This window comes from Oncorhynchus gorbuscha, unplaced genomic scaffold (genome assembly GCF_021184085.1).
Source record: "Oncorhynchus gorbuscha isolate QuinsamMale2020 ecotype Even-year unplaced genomic scaffold, OgorEven_v1.0 Un_scaffold_1206, whole genome shotgun sequence".
Taxonomy (NCBI): Eukaryota; Metazoa; Chordata; class Actinopteri; order Salmoniformes; family Salmonidae; genus Oncorhynchus; species Oncorhynchus gorbuscha.
The window spans coordinates 158,485-183,066 of NW_025746052.1; the positions used below are offsets into that span (position 1 = coordinate 158,485).

At 43.0% G+C, this 24,582-nt stretch overlaps 2 protein-coding genes across 2 annotated transcripts in view; one reads left to right on the forward strand and one right to left on the reverse strand.

The window, feature by feature from the left end:
* The window catches only part of LOC124021781 (growth hormone-inducible transmembrane protein-like), a 39,061-nt gene extending 38,283 nt beyond the window's left edge, over window positions 1-778 (reverse strand). Inside the window, exon 1 of the mRNA XM_046336896.1 lies at window positions 594-778. The gene's annotated coding sequence lies outside the window, so the exon portion shown is untranslated. The remainder of the gene's footprint in view (window positions 1-593) is intronic.
* Window positions 132-24,228, forward strand: LOC124021780 (carbohydrate sulfotransferase 3-like). Its single transcript, XM_046336893.1, has 4 exons — window positions 132-262; window positions 21,399-21,632; window positions 22,145-22,324; window positions 23,250-24,228. The coding sequence occupies exons 2-4, from the start codon at window positions 21,553-21,555 to the stop codon at window positions 24,226-24,228; spliced, it is 1,239 nt and encodes a 412-aa protein (XP_046192849.1). The 5' UTR covers window positions 132-262; window positions 21,399-21,552.
* The last annotated feature ends 354 nt before the right edge of the window (window positions 24,229-24,582 follow it).

Genomic DNA, 24,582 nt, shown 5'->3' on the forward strand with positions numbered 1-24,582 from the left:
TTTTTGTATTTCTAAACTTTTCTTTCTAAAATGTCAAAGTTTGCTCGCGTGTTTTTGTAGCCCACCTTCGTCTATGGAATCATCTTGGGGATATTAGAAATAGCCTAACGGACATGGAGGAGTTTATCAACTTTCCCACACAAGGTGCCTTTTGTTCGTGAATAAGGCAGCGTGCTTTTGGAAGACTAGACCATGAGGGAACCTATCGAGCGCACAACTGTCGATTAGGCGACTGGTTGCTTGAGAGCGTCAAAATAAAATGGTAAGGAATGCTCCGTTTTAAACCAATTTCTTTTTTATAAATGTTTTCATTTTTTTTTAAGTTGTTGCTTTAGGGTTTTCATTATTTTTTTTAAGTATGTGCTACTTTTCATTATTTGAGAACAAATAACATGGCATTGATGATTTATTGATGACATATTCCTACTTTATTACTAGCCTATTAACTTATTACTGTATAAGGACTTCCTGCTGTATAAATGATGTACTGTATCCAGTGTGGATGACTACACAGGGTTTGTGTTGTTTCTTACCTGATAGCCCTTGGCTTGATTTCTAAAGACCAAACACTATATTTTACTGTCTGGATATACCTGCATGAGCTGGAAGCACCACCAATGGATGAGGACTTGTAGGGTATCAAACAACCCACAGTGATATGAGACCAGCGCTGCCCTCTGTCAATGTGCCAGCCTGTCAAGATCCAATACAGCCTGGTGCGGCAGGTAGCCTAGAGTGGTTAGAAGCGGGCCAGTGGCCGCAAGGTTGCTGGTTTGAAACCCGGGTCTGATAGGACAAATCTTTCTGGAAGTGAGCTGGCAACCTGGATGGTTGCTGGTGTCAAGTCCTAGAGGCATTACCTGCTGTTGTGCTCTTGACCAAGGCACTTAACCCCTCTCAACAACAGCTCCCCGAACACCCAGTGTGACAGTGCTGCTCCAAAACCTGTACATGTCTGTGTTTCCTTCGGAGGGGTTGGTTAAAGGCAGAAGTGACATGTCGGTTGGACCTTGTGTGCAATTCACCAATAAAGTCATCTTGATCTTAATCTTAGCCTGGTCCCAGATCTGTTTGTACATTCTTGGCCATAGGGTTTGGTAAGACAGCACAAACCTATCTGAGTCCAGGCTAGATCCATTATAGAGTACCACTGAACTGCTCTCTGTAAATATGATGCAACCTGCCATAGGGGCATGGGGCACAGCCTTTACTTTATCATGCTTTAAATAGCCCTGTGTAATTACACTATGCTAAGCTAAACGTCTGTTGATAGGGGTAAGGCAAAATCACCCCAAGTGAAGTCATGTTGCTATATGTCTGTGGTGCCTATGGTCGCCTAATGTACCTGCAATGGTAAACTGTTAATTACTTTGTCAAGGTAGGGTAAAAAAAAAACTCAAATAAAACAGCTGATAGTTTCTATTCTGAAATGATTCAAGATTTCACTTGATACACTGCTTTGCACCGCCAGAACAGGTGAAAATTAAACCATATGCTCTTCAAGCTTCACTGAGTGCATTAATTGAAATTTCACACAGAGAAATGGTTACAAATGTGATTGTCATGCTGGCTCTTCTATCTTCAGTCCCCTTTCATTTAAAAAATAAATAAATAAAAAAAATCCTATTTGAGCCTTAAGAAGGAGGCATCCATTAAAAGCATTTGTAACATGCTGATAAATGAGGAGATGGTGGTTCCTTCATGAGCTGATCATCAAATGTGTCATACGCCTCGGTGGGTTGTGAATGTTTCCATGGCAGCTCTATAAAGATGAGTTCTGACACCACGCTTCTACGGGATAATAAGCTCAGATAATTGGTGTGTACTGGCTTACATTATAAATCATGAAACCATTTGAAAGAAAATACTATTTTTGTAGATGTTCTTTTGATGGTTTGCACAGTAATCTATGATCCCTAGTGGCGCAAGCGGTCTAAGGCACTGCATCTCAGTGCAAGAGGTGTCACTACAGTCCCAGAGGTGTCACTACAGTCCCTGGTTCAAATCCAGGCGGTATCACATCCGGCTAGGATTGGGAGTCCCATAGGGCGGCTCACAATTGTTCTGGGTTTGTCCAGGGGTAGGCTGTCATTGAAAATAAGAACTTGTTTTTAACTGACTTGCCGAGTTAAATAAAGGTAAAAAAAAAAAAAAAAATGCTATTCCATTCTATAGCTCATGCTATGGGACTTAGCGACAATGTTGTACATGTAGTGTAGTAGAGATTTATACAAATACAACATGTTAGAGAACAACCGTTGGACCCAACACAGTCACGTGGTGTTATTAAACTATGCCAAAAACCACCCGTATGACAAATAACAAATGAAGCAATCTTCATCCAGCTATGGGCAATTATTGAGCAATCGTCAGGAAGCTCTCAATGCATTTCCCTTCTCATTTCCCCTGGCATGTCTCCCATTGGCTGAGGTCTGTGGCTATATGATGATGGCATGTCTCCCATTGACTGAGGTCTGTGGCTATATGATGATGGCATGTCTCCCATTGGCTGTGGTCTGTGGCTATATGATGATGGCATGTCTCCCATTGGCTGAGGTCTGTGGCTATATGATGATGGCATGTCTCCCATTGGCTGAGGTCTGTGGCTATATGATGATGGCCTGTCTCCATTGGTTGTGGTCTGTGGCTATATGATGATGGGTCTCCCATTGGCTGAGGTCTGTGGCTATATGATGATGGCATGTCTCCCATTGGCTGAGGTCTGTGGCTATATGATGATGGCATGTCTCCCATTGGCTGAGGTCTGTGGCTACATGATGATGGCATGTCTCCCATTGGCTGTGGTCTGTGGCTATATGATGATGGCATGTCTCCCATTGGCTGTGGTCTGTGGCTATATGATGATGGCCTGTCTCCCATTGGTTGTGGTCTGTGGCTACATGATGATGGCATGTCTCCCATTGGCTGAGGTCTGTGGCTATATGATGATGGCATGTCTCCCATTGGCTGAGGTCTGTGGCTACATGATGATGGCATGTCTCCCATTGGCTGTGGTCTGTGGCTATATGATGATGGCATGTCTCCCATTGGCTGAGGTCTGTGGCTATATGATGATGGCATGTCTCCCATTGGTTGTGGTCTGTGGCTACATGATGATGGCATGTCTCCTATTGGCTGTGGTCGGTAGCTATATGAGGATGGCATGTCTCCTATTGGCTGTGGTCGGTAGCTATATGAGGATGGCATGTTTCCCATTGGCTGTGGTCTGTGGCTATATGATGATGGCATGTCTCCCATTGGCTGAGGTCTGTGGCTATATGATGATGGCATGTCTCCCATTGGCTGAGGTCTGTGGCTATATGATGATGGCATGTCTCCCATTGGCTGAGGTCTGTGGCTATATGATGATGGCATGTCTCCCATTGGTTGTGGTATGTGGCTACATGATGATGGCATGTCCCCCATTGGTTGTGGTCTGTGGCTACATGATGATGGCATGTCTCCTATTGGCTGTGGTCGGTAGCTATATGAGGATGGCATGTCTCCTATTGGCTGTGGTCGGTAGCTATATGAGGATGGCATGTCTCCTATTGGCTGTGGTCGGTAGCTATATGAGGATGGCATGTCTCCTATTGGCTGTGGTCGGTAGCTATATGAGGATGGCATGTCTCCTATTGGCTGTGGTCGGTAGCTATATGAGGATGGCATGTCTCCTATTGGCTGTGGTCGGTAGCTATATGAGGATGGCATGTCTCCTATTGGCTGTGGTCTGTGGCTATATGAGGATGGCATGTCTCCCATTGGCTGTGGTCGGTAGCTATATGAGGATGGCATGTTACATTTACATTTACATTTGGTCTGTGGTCTGAGGCTACAAATTGGTGATGGCATGACATCCAGTTGGACAGTGGTAACAATAGTGCATCTAAAACTTAGGGGGTGGGGTGATGGCATGTACTTAACCTATTGGTATTCCTTGAGGTGGGGTGGTGTCTGAAGGATGGCATGTCTCCCATTGGCTGTGGTCGTGATGGGAGTTTGTTCCACCATTGGGGGCCAGGCAGGAACAGTTTTGACTGGGCTGAGCGGGAGCTGTACTTCCTCAGTGGTAGGGAGGCGAGCAGGCCAGATTGGCTGAGGTCTGTTTGGGTGTAGGGCCTGATCAGATGAGGCATGTCTCCCATTGGCTGTGGTCTGTGGCTATATGAGGATGGTCTTGTCGGATCCCATTGGCTGAGGTCTGTGGCTATATGATGATGGCATGTCTGAGAGAATTGGTTGAACACCAGACGGGCTGCGGCGTGTCTCCCATTGGTTGTGGTCTGTGGCTACATGATGATGGCATGTCTCCTATTGGCTGTGGTCGGTAGCTATATGAGGATGGCATGTTTCCCATTGGCTGTGGTCTGTGGCTATATGAATATATGCCATTTAGCAGACGCTTTTATCCAAAGCGACTTACAGTCATGCGTGCATACATTGGTCCCGGGGATCGAACCCACTACCCTGGCGTTACAAGCGCCATGCTCTACCAACTGAGCTACAGAATGGGATGCTGAGTACCTCTCATGCATGCACTCAAATGTCCTCCTCGATTAGTCTTTCCACGATTCCTGGCGTCCTCTTCCTTCTGAAACAGCGTTGGAGGAAAAGATCCAAGGTCCATCCCTTCTGACCTTATCCTCCAATGTGTTTTGAGGAGAAAGGACGCAGGGAATGGAGAAAGGATGAAATGGGAAAGAGTCACAGAGTGAACTTAAAAAAGGCCTGAGTTGGGATCTTTAGTGACTGACCAGTTGAGGGACACTGGGCCCTCTCTGTGCGGACAAACTGTATTGTGACTGACTGGTTTTACGCACCAACAACCCTTTGGGAGAGTGCAATGGTTTTCCAATGAGTAACATGTTACACCTTAGGCCTTGGCATGGCAGGGATCCAAACAGGCCAGGAGGGTTGTCAGTCTCTGACCAGCTGACGTGCAGGTGACTCTAGGGCTGGTCAGCATTTATTGAGATGATTCATGTATTGGAGGCAGCTCTACAGAGTGGTCACTAGCTGACACAGCCACAAAGTCATACAATCTGATTTTAACCCTAACCTTTACCACTCTGCTAACCCTACTTCCTAACCCTAACCACTCTGCTAACCCTACTTCCTAACCCTAACCTTTACCACTCTGCTAACCCTACTTCCTAAACCTAACCTTAACCACTCTGCTAACCCTACTTCCTAACCTTTACCACTCTGCTAACCCTACTTCCTAACCCTAACCTTTACCACTCTGCTAACCCTACTTCCTAAACCTAACCACTCTGCTAACCCTACTTCCTAACCCTAACCACTCTGCTAACCCTACTTCCTAACCCTAACCTTAACCACTCTGCTAACCCTACTTCCTAACCCTAACCTTAACCATTCTGCTAACCCTACTTCCTAACCCTAACCTTAACCACTCTGCTAACCCTACTTCCTAACCTTTACCACTCTGCTAACCCTACTTCCTAACCCTAACCTTGACAATATAGATCATTTTGACTTTGCAGCTGGCCAATCTAGCGGAAGCGTCTATTGACAATAAACATATACATTTAACTAGACAGGTTAGTTAAGAACCCACCCACAAGCCTATACCCCCCCCCATGGCTGTGCCCCTGCTTAGTGGCTTGAAATCCATTGTTTTTCTTACCTTTATTTAACTAGGCAAGTTAGTTAAGAACAAATTCTTATTTACAATGACGGCCAAACCCAGACAACGCTGGGCCAATAGTGCGCTGCCCTATGGGACTCCCGATCACAGCCAGATGTGATACAGCCTGGATTCAAACCAGGGACTGTAGTGATGCCTCTTGCACTCGGGAGCTGAAAAAGATCACAATGCTGTGATCTCAGGCCAGAAGTTTGTTTTACAGTCTGAACTCTGTGAGACACGTTTGTGTCTGTGTCATGTGGGCAGACGGTGTAAGATGGAGATGGTCAGAGGGAGATTTCCTCTCTGGAGAAAACACAGACTCAGTGTACTCTGTGTAAGTCCAACTTGTGATTACCAACTAGTCCACGTCAACAGTGAGTGCTGGGTCTAGTTCCAATTCAAAACTTTTACTCTACGTCCTATAACTCATTCACTTATTGAGAGTGTTTCACAGGATTTGTCTAATCATTTTGGGAGTTAAGATTCGCAGTCTTTTGGACAGGCTACTGTAGCAGCCTGAGGCAGACAGAGGTTGCAACAGGGTGTTGGAACTCAGCCTTCATAGCACCAAAGAAATAGATAGGAAATCTGAGGCATCATGGGAATTCAGAAGACAGAAAGGGGGGAACATCAGGTATACTGCGATTTTGGATGAATACATGGATACCATTTTTATGCCTCTGCATCCAGAATAAAATAAGTTGGCACAAAGGAAGTTAGAGGTAGTTTCGCAAGCAAGCCAATCTAATGCTAACTAGCGATGGCACAAAGGAAGTTAGAGGTGGTTTCTCAAGCTAATGCTAACTAGCGATGGCACAAAGGAAGTTAGAGGTAGTTTTCAAGCTAATGCTAACTAGCGATGGCACAATGGCACAAAGGAAGTTAGAGGTAGTTTCTCAAGCTAATGCTAACTAGCGATGGCACAAAGGAAGTTAGAGGTAGTTTATCAAGCTAATGCTAACTAGCGATGGCACAAAGGAAGTTAGAGGTAGTTTCAAGCTAATGCTAACTAGCGATGGCACAAAGGAAGTTAGAGGTAGTTTTCAAGCTAATGCTAACTAGCGATGGCACAAAGGAAGTTAGAGGTAGTTTTCAAGCAAGCTAATGCTAACTAGCGATGGCACAAAGGAAGTTAGAGGTAGTTTCGTTCAAGCTAATGCTAACTAGCGATGGCACAAAGGAAGTTAGAGGTAGTTTTGCAAGCTAATGCTAACTAGCGATGGCACAAAGGAAGTTAGAGGTAGTTTCTCAAGCTAATGCTAACTAGCGATGACACAAAGGAAGTTAGAGGTAGTTTCGCAAGCTAATGCTAACTAGCGATGGCACAAAGGAAGTTAGAGGTAGTTTTGTAAGCTAATGCTAACTAGCGATGGCACAAAGGAAGTTAGATTTAGTTTCGCAAGCTAATGCTAACTAGCGATGGCACCATGACTGGAAGTCTGTTATGACAAAGCACAAACCTAATGTCAAAGTCTATAGTGTCAGAGTGAAAATGTCTAAAATACACCAAGGCTGCAGTGTATTTGGGTCGGGAGTTACAACAAGAGCTTCATCCTCAGCTTTAATGGCAGCTGGCGTATCTCTGGGTTGTGTCCCAAATGGCTCATATTGCCTGTATAGTTGCACTGCTTTCAAACATAGGCTCTGATCTGATCTGAAAAAATACCAATTGTTGGAAAAAAGATCAGAATTTGGCTGCCTGTTTAAACGCAGCCAGGAGCAAGTGAATACGAGTCAGTTGTTGTGTTTGCAGCAGTTTGTATGAATCTGAGTGGTTACATACAGTACATGTTAAATGGTTACGAGACAGAGGTAATGAGACTCTTGCTGTAATCGAAGGGAAGGTACCACTGAAGGCCTCCGTATTCAGGCAGGCAGCTTGAAACAGAAGTGTGTCACCATCCAGGCCCTGAAGAAGGCACAGTTATACCGAAACATTGGTGATTTACCTAATCAATTACATAGAGTTTATATATACAGTCAGGTTGAGAATGACACAAATATTAATTTCCACAAAGTTTGCTGCTTCAGTGTCTTTAGATATTTTGTTTGTCAGATGCTACTATGGAATACTGAAGTATAATTACAAGCATTTCATAAGTGTCAAAGGCTTTTATTGACAATTACATGAAGTTGATGCAAAGAGTCAATATTTGCAGTGTTGACCCTTATTTTTCAAGACCTCTGCAAATCATCCTGGCATGCTGTCAATTAACTTCTGGGCCACATCCTGACTGATGGCAGCCCATTCTTGCACAATCAATGCTTGGAGTTTGTCAGAATTTGTGGGTTTTTGTTTGTCCACCCGCCTCTTGAGGATTGACCACAAGTTCCCAATGGGATTAAAGTCTGGGGAGTTTCCTGGCCATGGACCCAAAATATCGAAATGTTGTTACCCTAGCAACTTAGTTATCACTTTTGCCTTATGGCAAGGTGCTCCATCGTGCTGGAAAAGGCATTGTTCTGGATGGTTGGGAGAAGTTGCTTTCGGAGGATGTGCTGGTACCATTCTTTATTCATGGCTGTGTTCTTAGGTAAAATTGTCAGTGAGCCCACTCCCTTGGCTGAGAAGCAACCCCACACATGAATGGTCTCAGGATGCTTTACTGTTGGCATGACACAGGACCGATGGTAGCGCTCACCTTGTCTTCTCCGGACAAGCTTTTTTCCGGATGCCCAAAACAATCGGGAAGGGGATTCATCAGAGAAAATTACTTTACCCCAGTCCTCAGCAGTCTAATCCCTGTACCTTTTGCAAAATATCAGTCTGTCCCTGATGTTTTTCCTGGAGAGAAGTGGCTTCTTTGCTGCCCTTCTTGGCACCAGGCCATCCTCCAAAAGTCTTTGCCTCACTGTGTGTGCAGATGCACTCACACCTGCCTGCTGCTATTCCTGAGCACGCTCTGTACTGGTGGTGCCCCGATCCCGCAGCTGAATCAACTTTAGCAGATGGTCCTGGTGCTTGCTGGACTTTCTTGGGTGCCCTGAAGCCTTCTTCACAACAATTGAACCGCTCTTCTTGAATGCATATTGCCATCATACAAACTGAGGCAGCAGACTGTGAAAATTAATATTTGTGTCATTCTCAAAACATTTGGCCACGACTGTAGAAGGTGACTGTCTTTATTTCCATAGCTCAGGGAACTGATTTCTCAGGAGCAGTGGTGTAAAGTACTTAAGTAAAAATACTTGAAAGTACTACTTAAGCTATTTTGTTGGGTATCTGCACTTTACTTTACTATTTATATTTTTGACAACTTTTATTTTTACTTCTCTACATTCCTAAAGAAAATGTAGCCTTCCGGCGCCGACAGAGATGGCCGCCTCGCTTCGCGTTCCTAGGAAACTATGCAGTTTTTTTTTTTACGTGTTATTTCTTACATTAGTACCCCAGGTCATCTTAGGTTTCATTACATACAGTCGAGAAGAACTACTGAATATAAGATCAGCGTCAACTCACCATCAGTACGACCAAGAATATGTTTTCCGCGACGCGGATCCTGTGTTCTGTTCTGCCTTACAAACAGGACAACGGAATGTACTCCCAACTCCAGCCATTTTAATAATGGGAATTGATGGGAAATGATGTAAATATATCACTAGACACTTTAAACAATGCTACCTTATATAATGTTACTTACCCTACATTATTCATCTCATATGCATACGTATATACTGTACTCTACATCATCGACTGCATCCTTATGTAATACATGTATCACTAGCCACTTTAACTATGCCACTTTGTTTACTTTGTCTACACACTCATCTCATATGTATATACTGTACTCGATACCATCTACTGTATGCTGCTCTGTACCATCACTCATTCATATATCCTTATGTACATATTCCTTATCCCCTTACACTGTGTATAAGACAGTAGTTTTGGAATTGTTAGTTAGATTACTTGTTGGTTATCACTGCATTGTCGGAACTAGAAGCACAAGCATTTCGCTACACTCGCATTAACATCTGCTAACCATGTGTATGTGACAAAAAAAATTTGATTTGATTTTCCCCTGGCTCTCCTTAAATATATATATATATATTTTTTTATAAAATGATGCCACCTGGTTTGCTTAATATTAAGAAATTATTTATACTTTTACTTTGATACTTAAATATATTTTATCAATGACATTTACTTTTGATACTTAAGTATATTTAAAACCAACTACTTTTAGACTTTTACTGAAGTCATTTTCTATTAAGGTGTCTTTACTTTTACTCTATGAATAAATTGGGGACTTTTCCACCACTGGTCTGGAGTAAAAGGTCCTGTCCTCAGAGCTGCACAAATCAAAACATATTTTACTGGTCTGGAGTAAAAGGTCCTGTCCTCAGAGCTGCTCAAATAAAAACATATTTTACTGGTCTGGAGTAAAAGGTCCTCAGAGCTGCTCAAATCAAAACATCTTTTACTGGTCTGGAGTAAAAGGTCCTGTCCTCAGAGCTGCACAAATCAAAACATATTTTACTGGTCTGGAGTAAAAGGTCCTGTCCTCAGAGCTGCACAAATCAAAACATATTTTACTGGTCTGGAGTAAAAGGTCCTGTCCTCAGAGCTGCACAAATCAAAACATATTTTACTGGTCTGGAGTAAAAGGTCCTGTCCTCAGAGCTGCTCACATCAAAACATCTTTTACTGGTCTGGAGTAAAAGGTCCTCAGAGCTGCTCAAATCAAAACATATTTTACTGGTCTGGAGTAAAAGGTCCTGTCCTCAGAGCTGCTCACATCAAAACATCTTTTACTGGTCTGGAGTAAAAGGTCCTCAGAGCTGCTCAAATAAAAACATATTTTACTGGTCTGGAGTAAAAGGTCCTCAGAGCTGCTCAAATAAAAACATATTTTACTGGTCTGGAGTAAAAGGTCCTCAGAGCTGCTCAAATCAAAACATATTTTACTGGTCTGGAGTAAAAGGTCCTCAGAGCTGCTCAAATAAAAACATATTTTACTGGTCTGGAGTAAAAGGTCCTCAGAGCTGCACAAATCAAAACATATTTCACTGGTCTGGAGTAAAAGGTCCTGTCCTCAGAGCTGCTCAAATCAAAACATATTTTACTGGTCTGGAGTAAAAGGTCCTGTCCTCAGAGCTGCTCAAATCAAAACATATTTTACTGGTCTGGAGTAAAAGGTCCTGTCCTAAGAGCTGCACAAATCAAAACATATTTTACTGGTCTGGAGTAAAAGGTCCTCAGAGCTGCTCAAATCAAAACATATTTTACTGGTCTGGAGTAAAAGGTCCTGTCCTAAGAGCTGCACAAATCAAAACATATTTCACTGGTCTGGAGTAAAAGGTCCTGTCCTAAGAGCTGCACAAATCAAAACATATTTTACTGGTCTGGAGTAAAAGGTCCTGTCCTCAGAGCTGCACAAATCAAAACATATTTTACTGGTCTGGAGTAAAAGGTCCTGTCCTAAGAGCTGCACAAATCAAAACATATTTTACTGGTCTGGAGTAAAAGGTCCTGTCCTAAGAGCTGCACAAATCAAAACATATTTTACTGGTCTGGAGTAAAAGGTCCTGTCCTAAGAGCTGCACAAATCAAAACATATTTTACTGGTCTGGAGTAAAAGGTCCTGTCCACAGAGCTGCTCACATCAAGACATCTTTTACTGGTCTGGAGTAAAAGGTCCTGTCCTAAGAGCTGCACACATCAAAACATATTTTACTGGTCTGGAGTAAAAGGTCCTGTCCTCAGAGCTGCTCAAATCAAAACATATTTTACTGGTCTGGAGTAAAAGGTCCTGTCCTAAGAGCTGCACAAATCAAAACATATTTTACTGGTCTGGAGTAAAAGGTCCTGTCCTAAGAGCTGCACAAATCAAAACATATTTTACTGGTCTGGAGTAAAAGGTCCTGTCCTCAGAGCTGCTCAAATCAAAACATATTTTACTGGTCTGGAGTAAAAGGTCCTGTCCTAAGAGCTGCACAAATCAAAACATATTTTACTGGTCTGGAGTAAAAGGTCCTGTCCTAAGAGCTGCACAAATCAAAACATATTTTACTGGTCTGGAGTAAAAGGTCCTGTCCTCAGAGCTGCACAAATCAAAACATATTTTACTGGTCTGGAGTAAAATGTCCTGTCCTAAGAGCTGCTCAAATCAAAACATATTTTACTGGTCTGGAGTAAAAGGTCCTCAGAGCTGCTCACATCAAAACATATTTTACTGGTCAGTAAAAGGTCCTCAGAGCTGCACAAATCAAAACATATTTTACTGGTCTGGTGTAAAGGTCCTCAGAGCTGCTCAAATAAAAACATATTTTACTGGTCTGGAGTAAAAGGTCCTCAGAGCTGCTCAAATAAAAACATATTTTACTGGTCTGGAGTAAAAGGTCCTCAGAGCTGCTCAAATAAAAACATATTTTACTGGTCTGGAGTAAAAGGTCCTCAGAGCTGCTCAAATAAAAACATATTTTACTGGTCTGGAGTAAAAGGTCCTCAGAGCTGCTCAAATAAAAACATATTTTACTGGTCTGGAGTAAAGGTCCTCAGAGCTGCTCAAATAAAAACATATTTTACTGGTCTGGAGTAAAAGGTCCTCAGAGCTGCTCAAATCAAAACATATTTTACTGGTCTGGAGTAAAAGGTCCTCAGAGCTGCTCAAATAAAAACATATTTTACTGGTCTGGAGTAAAAGGTCCTCAGAGCTGCTCAAATAAAAACATATTTTACTGGTCTGGAGTAAAAGGTCCTCAGAGCTGCTCAAATCAAAACATATTTTACTGGTCTGGAGTAAAAGGTCCTCAGAGCTGCTCAAATAAAAACATATTTTACTGGTCTGGAGTAAAAGGTCCTCAGAGCTGCACAAATCAAAACATCTTTTACTGGTCTGGAGTAAAAGGTCCTCAGAGCTGCTCAAATCAAAACATATTTCACTGGTCTGGAGTAAAAGGTCCTGTCCTCAGAGCTGCACAAATCAAAACATATTTTACTGGTCTGGAGTAAAAGGTCCTGTCCTAAGAGCTGCACAAATCAAAACATATTTTACTGGTCTGGAGTAAAAGGTCCTGTCCTCAGAGCTGCACAAATCAAAACATATTTTACTGGTCTGGAGTAAAAGGTCCTGTCCTCAGAGCTGCACAAATCAAAACATATTTTACTGGTCTGGAGTAAAAGGTCCTGTCCTCAGAGCTGCACAAATCAAAACATATTTTACTGGTCTGGAGTAAAAGGTCCTGTCCTCAGAGCTGCACAAATCAAAACATATTTTACTGGTCTGGAGTAAAAGGTGCTCAGAGCTGCTCAAATCAAAACATATTTTACTGGTCTGGAGTAAAAGGTCCTCTCCTCAAAGCTGCTCAAATCAAAACATATTTTACTGGTCTGGAGTAAAAGGTCCTGTCCTCAGAGCTGCTCAAATCAAAACATATTTTACTGGTCTGGAGTAAAAGGTCCTGTCCTCAGAGCTGCACAAATCAAAACATATTTTACTGGTCTGGAGTAAAAGGTCCTGTCCTCAGAGCTGCTCAAATCAAAACATATTTTACTGGTCTGGAGTAAAAGGTCCTGTCCTCAGAGCTGCACAAATCAAAACATATTTTACTGGTCTGGAGTAAAAGGTCCTGTCCTCAGAGCTGCTCAAATAAATCAAAACATCTTTCACTGGTCTGGAGTAAAAGGTCCTGTCCTCAGAGCTGCTCAAATCAAAACATCTTTTACTTGTGCAAGTCTTTTTCTACAATCTTATTACTGCTGTTTTTATTATTATTTATTAGGTATTTTTCTTAAAACTACGTTGTTGGTTAATTAAGGGCCTGTAAGTAATCATTTCACTGTAAGGTCTACTACACCTGTTGTATTCAGTGCATGTGACAAATACAATTTGATTTGGTTTTTATCTCTTGGTAACGTGACAACATTGAGAGAACCCCAGAGCGCACACAGATTCAAAGACAAATACAATTTGATTTGGTGTTAATCTCTTGGTAACGTGACAACATTGAGAGAACCCCAGAGCGCACGCAGATTCAAAGACAAATACAATTTGATTTGGTGTTAATCTCTTGGTAACGTGACAACATTGAGAGAACCCCAGAGCGCACGCAGATTCAAAGACAAATACAATTTGATTTGGTGTTAATCTCTTGGTAACGTGACAACATTGAGAGAACCCCAGAGCGCACGCAGATTCAATGTCTGCAAGTGTATTTTTGGATTCACAGCAGAATATTCGTACTCTTTAAATGGATTTGTAATAATTCTGAAAACGTCAAGTCACAAGTTTTCGGCCGTTGTTAAATATTTAACACATCGTGATACAACTTTCCAAAATTCAATTACACATTTGCTTATTGTACTTGCAAACACGAATATCAACGTGCCACAAGCGTCAGAATACAAGCTGGTGTAGTTCTGTCATCAGTATAATCCCATACTTAGGAGGTTCTACTCAAAAGTAGTGTACTATATGGGGTGCCATTTGATCCATATGGAGGAGTCAGCCAGGCCTTGGATCTTTCACGGTCTCAGGATACTTTTATTGTCAAGCCCTGACCTTAGATATCTCTGTTTTTCTATATATTTTGGTTAGGTCAGGGTGTGACTAGGGTGGGTACTCAAGCTGGTGTAGTTCTGTCATCAGTATAATCCCATACTTAGGAGGTTCTATTCAAAAGTAGTGTACTATATGGGGTGCCATTTAATATAATAATAATAATAATATATGCCATTTAGCAGACGCTTTTATCCAAAGCGACTTACAGTCATGTGTGCATACATTCTACGTATGGGTGTTCCCGGGAATCGAACCCACTACCCTGGTGTTACAAGCGCCATGCTCTACCAACTGAGCCATTTGATCCATATGGAGGAGTCAGCCAGGCCTTTCACGGTCTCAGGATACTTTTATTGTCAAGCCCTGACCTTAGATATCTCTGTTTTTCTATATATTTTGGTTAGGTCAGGGTGTGACTAGGGTGGGTACTCTAGTTTGGTATGTCTAGGGTTTTTGTATGTCTATGTTGGCATGATATGGTTCCCAATCAGAGACAGTTGTTTATCGTTGTCTCTGATTGGGGATCATATTTAGGCAGCCATTTTCCTCATTTGGGGTGTGGGATCTATGTGTATTTGCCTGTCAGCACTAGTTTGTATAGTGTCACGGTTCGGTTGTTATTTTGTTTGTTTGTTCGGTGTTTATTCAGTTAATAAAGAGAATGTACGTTTACCACTCCGCCTTGGTCCGGTCCGTACAACCAACATGACATTTATATTTATTTAACCTTTATTGAACTAGGCTAGTCAGTTAAGAACAAATTCTTATTTACAATGACGGCCTACCCTGGCCAAACCCTGGACGACACTGGGCCAATTGTGTGCCACCCTATGGGACTCCCACTCACGACCGGTTGCGACAGCCTGGAATCAAACCAAGGTCTGTAATGACACCTCTAGGACTGAGATGCAGTGCCGTAGACCCCTTCGCCACTCGGGAGCCCCTACTTAATGATCACAGCCTTTTACTGTAGCTACTGCCAGGGGACCTCATAAACTGACGTTTTCACATTATGTGGCCCTAATTGCTCCTTGTTCCCCTTATAGGGCACCTGTACACTATGTAGCGATTTTGGGTGACATTTAGGACACAGTATTAATGATCACGGGTTACTATAGCAACCATTAGAGGGACCTAATGAACTGACCTTTTCACACAACACAGATGTGCCTTTTGAAACATACAGTTTACAAGTTTTAGCCAGCTATACGATTCAAATCAGATGGTTTACACGTTTTAGCCAGCTATACGATTCAAATCAGATGGTTTACACGTTTTAGCCAGCTATACGATTCAAATCAGATGGTTTACACGTTTTAGCCAGCTATACGATTCAAATCAGATGTTTTACACGTTTTAGCCAGCTATACGATTCAAATCAGATGGTTTACAAGTTTTAGCCAGCTATACGATTCAAATCAGATGGTTTACACGTTTTAGCCAGCTATACGATTCAAATCAGATGGTTTACACGTTTTAGCCAGCTATACGATTCAAATCAGATGGTTTACACGTTTTAGCCAGCTATACGATTCAAATCAGATGGTTTACACGTTTTAGCCAGCTATACGATTCAAATCAGATGGTTTACACGTTTTAGCCAGCTATACGATTCAAATCAGATGGTTTACACGTTTTAGCCAGCTATACGATTCAAATCAGATGGTTTACACGTTTTAGCCAGCTATACGATTCAAATCAGATGGTTTACAAGTTTTAGCCAGCTATACGATTCAAATCAGATGGTTTACAAGTTTTAGCCAGCTATACGATTCAAATCAGATGGTTTACCGTTTTAGCCAGCTATCGATTCAAATGGTTTACACGTTTTAGCCAGCTATACGATTACACGTTTTAGCCAGCTAACGATTACAAATCAGATGGTTTACACGTTTTAGCCAGCTATACGATTCAAATCAGATGGTTTACACGTTTTAGCCAGCTATACGATTCAAATCAGATGGTTTACACGTTTTAGCCAGCTATACGATTCAAATCAGATGGTTTACACGTTTTAGCCAGCTATACGATTCAAATCAGATGGTTTACACGTTTTAGCCAGCTATACGATTCAAATCAGATGGTTTACACGTTTTAGCCAAACGATTCAAATCAGATGGTTTACCGCTTTTGGTTTAGCCAGCTATACGATTCAAATCAGATGGTTTCACGTTTTAGCCAGCTATATGATTCAAATCAGATGGTTTACACGTTTTAGCCAGCTATACGATTCAAATCAGATGGTTTACAAGTTCTGCCTCATGTTTATACACTTTTCCCGATATCGATATTAGATAGACATTTGAATAGAAAGAGACCATAGTGCTGTCGGCCTACAGCTGGTTTGTCACAAAACCATGGTAGTTATGGTGGCAGGTCGGACACATAGACATTGGGTTAACCTGTCTCTGTTCATTGAATGGGCCATTATATCAAACCGGTTCAATAAAGATGTACATGTTCACCTCAATCATCACCTCTATGTAGTAATTGTTACTGTGGGTGAATAGCCACAGTCTCTCGGCATGTAACATACCCTTTCTAATGGCAGGCAGTGAGTTTAAAGGGACAATCTGGAATTGGTACATTTTTCTGAATGATATAATAGCCATTGATACATGAAGAATATAACTTAATTTAAGAGTGGTTACATTTCTCCAGCCACATCCTTCAGTTGTTTACAACAACAAAAACCACAGTGGTGTGTTGACCGCTTTTGGTTTAGTTTAAAACCCAGATCGCCCGTTTCATCTTGGATCATTAGTCAGGGATTACAGCCAAGCTACATTATCCCAGCAGTAACATTATAGTAACCCTTCAGCAGAATGGGCAGGATGTCCCTAAATAGGCCTCATTACATCCGTCTTTGTCTTCAATGGATAGACTCTACTCACTCTGCAAGACAGGTACAGCTAGGGATGCATCCCAAATGGGACCCTATTCCCTACAATGGGCCCTGGTCAAAAGTATTGCACTTTAAAGGGAATAGGGGTCAAAAGTAGTGCACTATATATGGAATAGTGGTCAAAAGTAGTGCACCATAAAGGGAATAGTGGACAAAAGTAGTGCACTATAAAGGGAATAGTGGACAAAAATAGTGCACTATAAAGGGAATAGGGGTTCATTTGGGACCGATACCAGGTTTTATATCCTGCTGCAGTTCTGCTTGCTCACACTCTCACAGTCTCATAATGTTTACAATTTATGGCCCCGTGACAAGCAGGTTTTCCCCCTTACATTTCTGTTTACTTTCTGCCTCTGTGCTGTTTCCCATATATCCCACGTTCAAAGGTAACTGTTTTACTGCAGTGTTAGGTCACTGTTTAGGTGCTCAGTCTGGGAGCTCTCTGTTGGAATAATTGAAGCCCTTCTTCGCTATTCATAGCCCCTCCGTCACTCGGTCCCGTCAAGAACATTCTCAAGCCGCCCTCTGCCGGCGGCACCACAGTGGTGCCTTAAGGATCTCTATAGATTGGTGTCCCATCCTCGGGACGGTTGAGCTAATGTGCGCTAATGTGATTAGCATGAGGATGTAAGTAACAAGAACATTTCCCAGGACATAGACATATCTGATATTGGCAGAAAGCTTACATTCTTGTTAATCTAACTGCACTGTCCAATTTACAGTAGCTGTTACAGTGAAATAATACCATGCTATTGTTTGAGGAGAATGCACAGTTATGAACTTGAAAAGTTATCAGTAAACCAATTGGGCACATTTGGGCAGTCTTGATATCACATTTTGAGCAGAAATACAATGGTTCATTGGATCAGTCTAAAACTTTGCACATGCACTGCTGCCATCTAGTGGCCAAAATCTAAATTGTGCTTAGCCTGGAATAATACATTATGGCCTTTCTCTTGCATTTCAAAGACGATGGTACAAAAAAAAACAGTTGGCTTTTACTTTGTACCATCTTTTACCAGATCTGTTATATTCTCTCCTACGTTCAGTTCACATTTCCACAACCTTCAAAGTGTTTCCTTTCAAATGGTACCAAGAATATGCGTATCCTTGCTTCAGGTCCTGAACTACAGGCACGTAGATTTGGGTATGTCATTTTAAAGCAAAAATTTAAAAAAGGGGGCAGATCCTTTTAAAGTGGTGATAAGACCAGTCATTCTGGACGGAGGCTAAATTTACACTACAGTGCCTGGAAATGCGATGAAATTGCTAAAGTAGTCAAATATTTAGTAGGAAATATCTTTGCTAGCATTATCATCTAGTCAAATTGACTTTAGACAGATGTCAATGTTGTCATTAGCTAGTTCTTAAAGAATAGCTGGCAATACTGACGCTACCTAGCTAGAATCCGGTGGCCTCCCCTCAATCTTAGCTAGCTAGTTAACGTTATACTGCATCTAAAGTCAATCTGGTGGCCTCCCCTCAATCTTAGCTAGCTAGTTAACGTTATACTGCATCTAAAGTCAATCTGGTGGCCTCCCCTCAATTTTAGCTAGCTAGTTAACTTTATACTGCATCTAAAGTCAATCTGGTGGCCTCCCCTCAATTTTAGCTAGCTAGTTAACTTTATACTGCATCTAAAGTCAATCCGGTGGCCTCCCCTCAATCTTAGCTAGTTAACGTTATACTGCATCTAAAGTCAATCTGGTGACATCAAAATGATGACAAAAGGTTTCCCCACTAATTATTTGCCTCCTTTTGAATGCCATGGCATTTACAAGCCACTGTAATGGACTTTTGATGAAATCTACATCGGTGCTCATTGACGATACATTGAGTAGAATGCTCAGTCCATAACAAACGTTCAAAACAATATTGTGAAGGAAACCAACAACCCATGAATAGCCTGGTCCCAGATCTGTTTGTATTAACTTGTGAACTCCTATCTCCATCATTGAATAAATAATTAGGAGTTGGTAAGACAGCACCAACATATCTGAGACCAGGCTACAGTACGTCTTCACCAGACAGTGGTTTGTTCTAGTAGCCTGCTGGACATGTCACTGAGTGCTCTTGAGTCTTCTCTTAAAATACCTCATTGAGTGCTGACATAAAGGAGCAGCTGGTGGATTGGGTACCTTGGTGACATACATTACATGGACAACAGTGTGTGGATTAAGTTATTTCAGCCACAACCGTTGCTGACAGGTGTATATACTCGAGCACACAACCATGCAATCTCCATAGGGAAACATTGTCCGTAGAATGGCCCATGCTGAAGAGCTCAGTGACTTTCTGCCCTGCTAGAGCTGCCCCTGCTAGAGCTGCCCCTGCTAGAGCTGCCCCTGCTAGAGCTGCCCCCTGCTAGAGCTGCCCCTGCTAGAGCTGCCCCCTGCTAGAGCTGCCCCTGCTAGAACTGCCCCTGCTAGAGCTGCCCCTGAGAGAGCTGCCCCTGCTAGAGCTGCCCATGCTAGAGCTGCCCCTGCTAGAGCTGCCCCTGCTAGAGCTGCCCCTGCTAGAGATTGAGAGACAGAGAGACTGAGAGAGAGAGAGATTGAGAGACAGAGAGACTGAGAGACAGAGAGATTGAGAGACAGAGAGATTGAGAGACAGAGAGATTGAGAGACAGAGAGACAGAGAGATTGAGAGACAGAGAGATTGAGAGACAGAGAGATTGAGAGACAGAGAGAGAGACAGAGAGATTGAGAGACAGAGAGACAGAGAGATTGAGAGACAGAGAGACAGAGAGATTGAGAGACAGAGAGACAGAGAGATTGAGAGACAGAGAGATTGAGAGACAGAGAGACTGAGAGATTGAGAGACAGAGAGAGGCTCAGTCCGAGCAGACATTGTTTTATCTCTAGAGGGACACCAGCTTTCAACACTAGCATTGTGGGTGGGTTCTTGAAATCTCCCTGTAGCCCTAAAGAAAATCTCCCTGTAGTCCTAAAGAAAACACAGACAGACCCAAGGGATGTAGCAGATTAAATTCCCCCTGTGAAACCACTCTGACGCTTTCTATTCTTACACCACTGTGGTATGAAATGATATTATCGTCTCTGAAAATGGGTCCGACACCAATTGACGGGAAGCTGGCATGACCCATAAACACAGCTATTAAACTCCCACCTCAAACCACCAACATGCTGACTAAGCGACGAGGCACTGATACATTTACATCAAGCTATACTATAGCATACTATATGTAGAACCTGGGATACTTTCTCCTCCATTTGACTGGTTATCAACAGATTCGTTTTCAGAAGATTTAGTCTAACACAACTATACTATAATAATTTATGTAAACTTTACTATAACAATTTAAGCCATCTGTACTATTACAATTTAAGTAATTTATACTATAACAATTTAAGTCATCTATACTATAACAATTTAAGTCCTCTATACTATAACAGTTGAGGTCCTCTATACTATAACAGTTGAAGTCCTCTAACATACTGTAACAATTAACAGTTGAAGTCCTCTATACTGTAACAGTTGAAGTCCTCTATACTATACTGTAACAGTTGAAGTCCTCTATACTTAAACTATACAGTTGAAGTAACAGTTGAAGTCCTCTATACTATAACAGTTGAGGTCCTCTATACTGTAACAGTTGAAGTCCTCTATACTGTAACAATTAACAGTTGAAGTCCTCTATACTGTAACAGTTGAAGTCCTCTATACTATAACAGTTGAAGTCCTCTATACTGTAACAGTTGAAGTCCTCTATACTGTAACAGTTGAAGTCCTCTATACTATAACAGTTGAAGTCCTCTATATACAGTTGAAGTCCTCTATACTATAACAGTTGAAGTCCTCTATCTATAACAGTTGAAGTCCTCTATACTGTAACAGTTGAAGTCCTCTATACTATAACAGTTGAAGTCCTCTATACTGTAACAGTTGAAGTCCTCTATACTGTAACAGTTGAAGTCCTCTATACTATAACAGTTGAAGTCCTCTATACTGTAACAGTTGAAGTCCTCTATACTGTAACAGTTGAAGTCCTCTCCTACTGTAACAGTTGAAGTCCTCTATACTGTAACAGTTGAAGTCCTCTATACTATAACAGTTGAAGTCCTCTATACTATAGCATACAGTTGAAGTCCTCTATACTGTAACAGTTGAAGTCCTCTATACTATAACAGTTGAAGTCCTCTATACTATAGCATACAGTTGAAGTCCTCTATACTGTAACAGTTGAAGTCCTCTATACTATAACAGTTGAAGTCCTCTATACCATAACAGTTGAAGTCCTCTATACTATAACAGTTGAAGACGTTTAAGGTTTGTGTTCTTGTTTACAGTACTGTAGCGTGTTCATTTCATTTTGCAGAACGATGCAGCCGTGTATACGATGTAAAACAACGATCAACCGGAGGACTGTTTGAATAGGCAGAGGGAGTCTGGAGAAGAGAAGGAGATTGGCAGAAGCTATTAAAGAAGACATTCCGTGACAGCAGCAGATCCCGACACAGCTACATCACAGAATGAGGATGAAATACACAATCTCCCTTGTCTTCATTGTGGCACTGGTCATCATTGAGAAGGAAAACAACATTATCTCACGGTAAACCTAAGCCCATCTCCATGATCAACACAGAGAGAGGGAGAGAGAGAGAGAGACAGAGAGAGAGAGAGAGAGAGAGAGAGAGAGAGAGAGAGAGTGTGTCTGTGTCTGAGAGAGTGTGTCTGTGTGTGTCTGTGTGTGTGTGTGTGTGTGTGTGTGTGTGTGTGTGTGTGTGTGTGTGTGTGTGTGTGTGTGTGTGTGCGTGTGCGTGTGCGTGTGCGTGTGCGTGTGTGTGTGTGTGTGTGTGTGTGTTAGGCCTGTCTGTTATACTGATCTCCCTCAGATTGGAACAGGCTCACCTTTATTCATAGCGGTGTGTTTGAGACATTCGTTTCAGCTACTCGGCCTCAAGTGTCATGCCGTGTTTTCCAAGTCATCTGATTGGATGAAGTAGTCATGTTTCAATTGCATAGATTGTTTACTTACCTTTAATTGATTTCACTGTCTGTGGATAAGATGGTCTTGTAAAACTATAAAACATGTTGTTTAACACTGCCAACCCTGTCTTGTAGGGTTTCAGACAAGCTCACCCCAAAGCAGACCCCCCAGACACCCCTTCAGCCCAGTAACTCTGCCTCAGCCTCAGCCCTGGGTCTCCTGAAGTACAATGGCTCCTCCTTCTCTACCCTGAGCAAGCTGGACCCTGTCTTCGCCCTCATGAAGAGACGCCTGGAGAACTACACCGAGCAGAGGTCTGTGTGTGTAGCATGTTATACTATTTATCATACAGTAAGACAAACAGTCTGGCCTTAATGGCTACATGTACTCCTAAATCTACACCCTGTACAGCCAGGAGAGGACTGGCCACCCCTCAGAGCCCGGCTCCTCTCTACCCTGTACAGCCAGGAGAGGACTGGCCACCCCTCAGAGCCCGGCTCTTCTCTACCCTGTACAGCCAGCCACCCCCAGGAGAGGACTGGCCACCCCTCAGAGCCCGGCTCTTCTCTACCCTGTACAGCCAGGAGAGGACTGGCCACCCCTCAGAGCCCGGCTCCTCTCTACCCTGTACAGCCAGGAGAGGACTGGCCACCCCTCAGAGCCCGGCTCTTCTCTACCCTGTACAGCCAGGAGAGGACTGGCCACCCCTCAGAGCCCGGCTCTTCTCTACCCTGTACAGCCAGGAGAGGACTGGCCACCCCTCAGAGCCCGGCTCCTCTCTACCCTGTACAGCCAGGAGAGGACTGGCCACCCCTCAGAGCCCGGCTCCTCTCACCCTGTACAGCCAGGAGAGGACTGGCCACCCCTCAGAGCCCGGCTCTTCTCTAGATTTCATTCTATGTTCCTGCCTTCCAGGGAGTTGTTGTACACACTGTGCTTCTGCCTCTGCATTGCTTCATCTCTGGGGTTTTAGGATGGGTGTCTGTAAAGCACTTAGTGACAACCGCTGATACAAAAAAGGCATTTATAAAATATATGTGATTGATTGACACTACAGTACCTAACATATCATGTTTGATCTCAGTAAAGACCTTCCTGAAGCCAGCATAGTGGTGTCCCTACTCCTGATCAGTATTTGTATGTGTGATGTCCAAGTGGTTGGGAATAATGTTGTTTTTTAAAATATCCGATCCGATTGACATTGGACAATAAAGTTTTGTATTTTGTATTGTATTGTAGGTCAGAGGTCATAGGGTCAGCTGGAAACAGAAAGCACATCCTCCTATTGGCCACCACGCGGACAGGCTCCTCCTTCGTGGGCGAGTTCTTCAACCAGCAGGGAGACAACATGTTCTACCTGTTCGAGCCGCTGTGGCACGTGGAGAGGTCGCTGACATTAGAGAGTGGTGGGACCAACGCCACGGCCGCCGCCCGGGCCTACCGGGAAGTCCTCCAGGGGCTCTTCCTGTGTGACTTCACCCCTCTGGAGAGCTTTATTGACCCACTTCCTGTAGACCACGTCACCTCAGCCCTGTTCAGGAGAGAATCTAGCAGCTCTCTCTGTGAGGAGTCCGTCTGTAGCCCGTTCGTTAAGAAAGTCTTTGAACGCTACCATTGCCGGACCAGGAAGTGTGGTCCCCTCAACCTGACCATGGCGTCCGAGTCCTGCCAGCAGAAGGAGCACAGGACCATTAAATCCGTCCGGGTGCGCCAGCTGGAGACCCTGAGACCCCTCGCCGAGGACCCTCGTCTGGACATCAAGTTCATCCAGCTGGTGAGGGACCCCAGGGCGGTTCTGGCCTCCCGCATGGTGGCCTTCTCCGCCAAGTACAACAACTGGAAGAAGTGGGCGGTGGACGGAGACGTGCCCGTTGACGACGACGAGGTGAGGAAGCTGAAAGGCAACTGCGACAACATCAGGATGTCTGCGGAGGTCGGCCTGAGGCAGCCGTCTTGGCTGAGGCGGAGGTACATGCTAGTACGGTACGAGGATATCGCTAGATTCCCTATGAGGAAGGCAGCGGAGATGTACAAGTTCACCGGGATCCCGTTCACTCCTCAGGTGAAAGACTGGGTGTTAAAGAACACCCAGGCTTCCAATGAAGCTAGTGGAGTCTATTCAACACAGAAGAACTCCTCTGAGCAAGTGGAGAAATGGAGGTTCAGCATACCGTACAAACTAGCCCAGGTGGTGCAGAGGGTTTGTGGACCACGATGAAACTGTTTGGGTACAAGTTTGTGAACAGCGAGGCGATGCTGACGGACAAGTCTATCAGTTTGATCGAAGAAAAGATTTTCATACAAAACTTTTCATAGACATTTTACGGTGACTCTGAACTCTGCTCATCAGACAAAGTGGACCAACAGATATGATTATGAAGTGATAGTTGTGAGGATATTTATTGGGGACTGTACTAGTATACAACAATGTATAAGACACTTTATAGATACATATTAAATTATAACCTGTTACACTCCAGGGTGGAGAAGGAAATACACATTTTTGTGTGTAATAAAAAGGAACAAATACAAAAACGAGTACTACCTTTTAACGTTTTACAGGGACATTTAA

Coding starts and splice junctions, on each gene's coding strand:
- LOC124021780 (XM_046336893.1), top strand. CDS start 21,553: ATGAGGATGAAATACACAATCTCCCTTGTCTTCATTGTGGCACTGGTC. Junction 21,633..22,144: donor GAAAACAACATTATCTCACG/GTAAACCTAAGC, acceptor CCTGTCTTGTAG/GGTTTCAGACAAGCTCACCC. Junction 22,325..23,249: donor GAGAACTACACCGAGCAGAG/GTCTGTGTGTGT, acceptor ATTGTATTGTAG/GTCAGAGGTCATAGGGTCAG.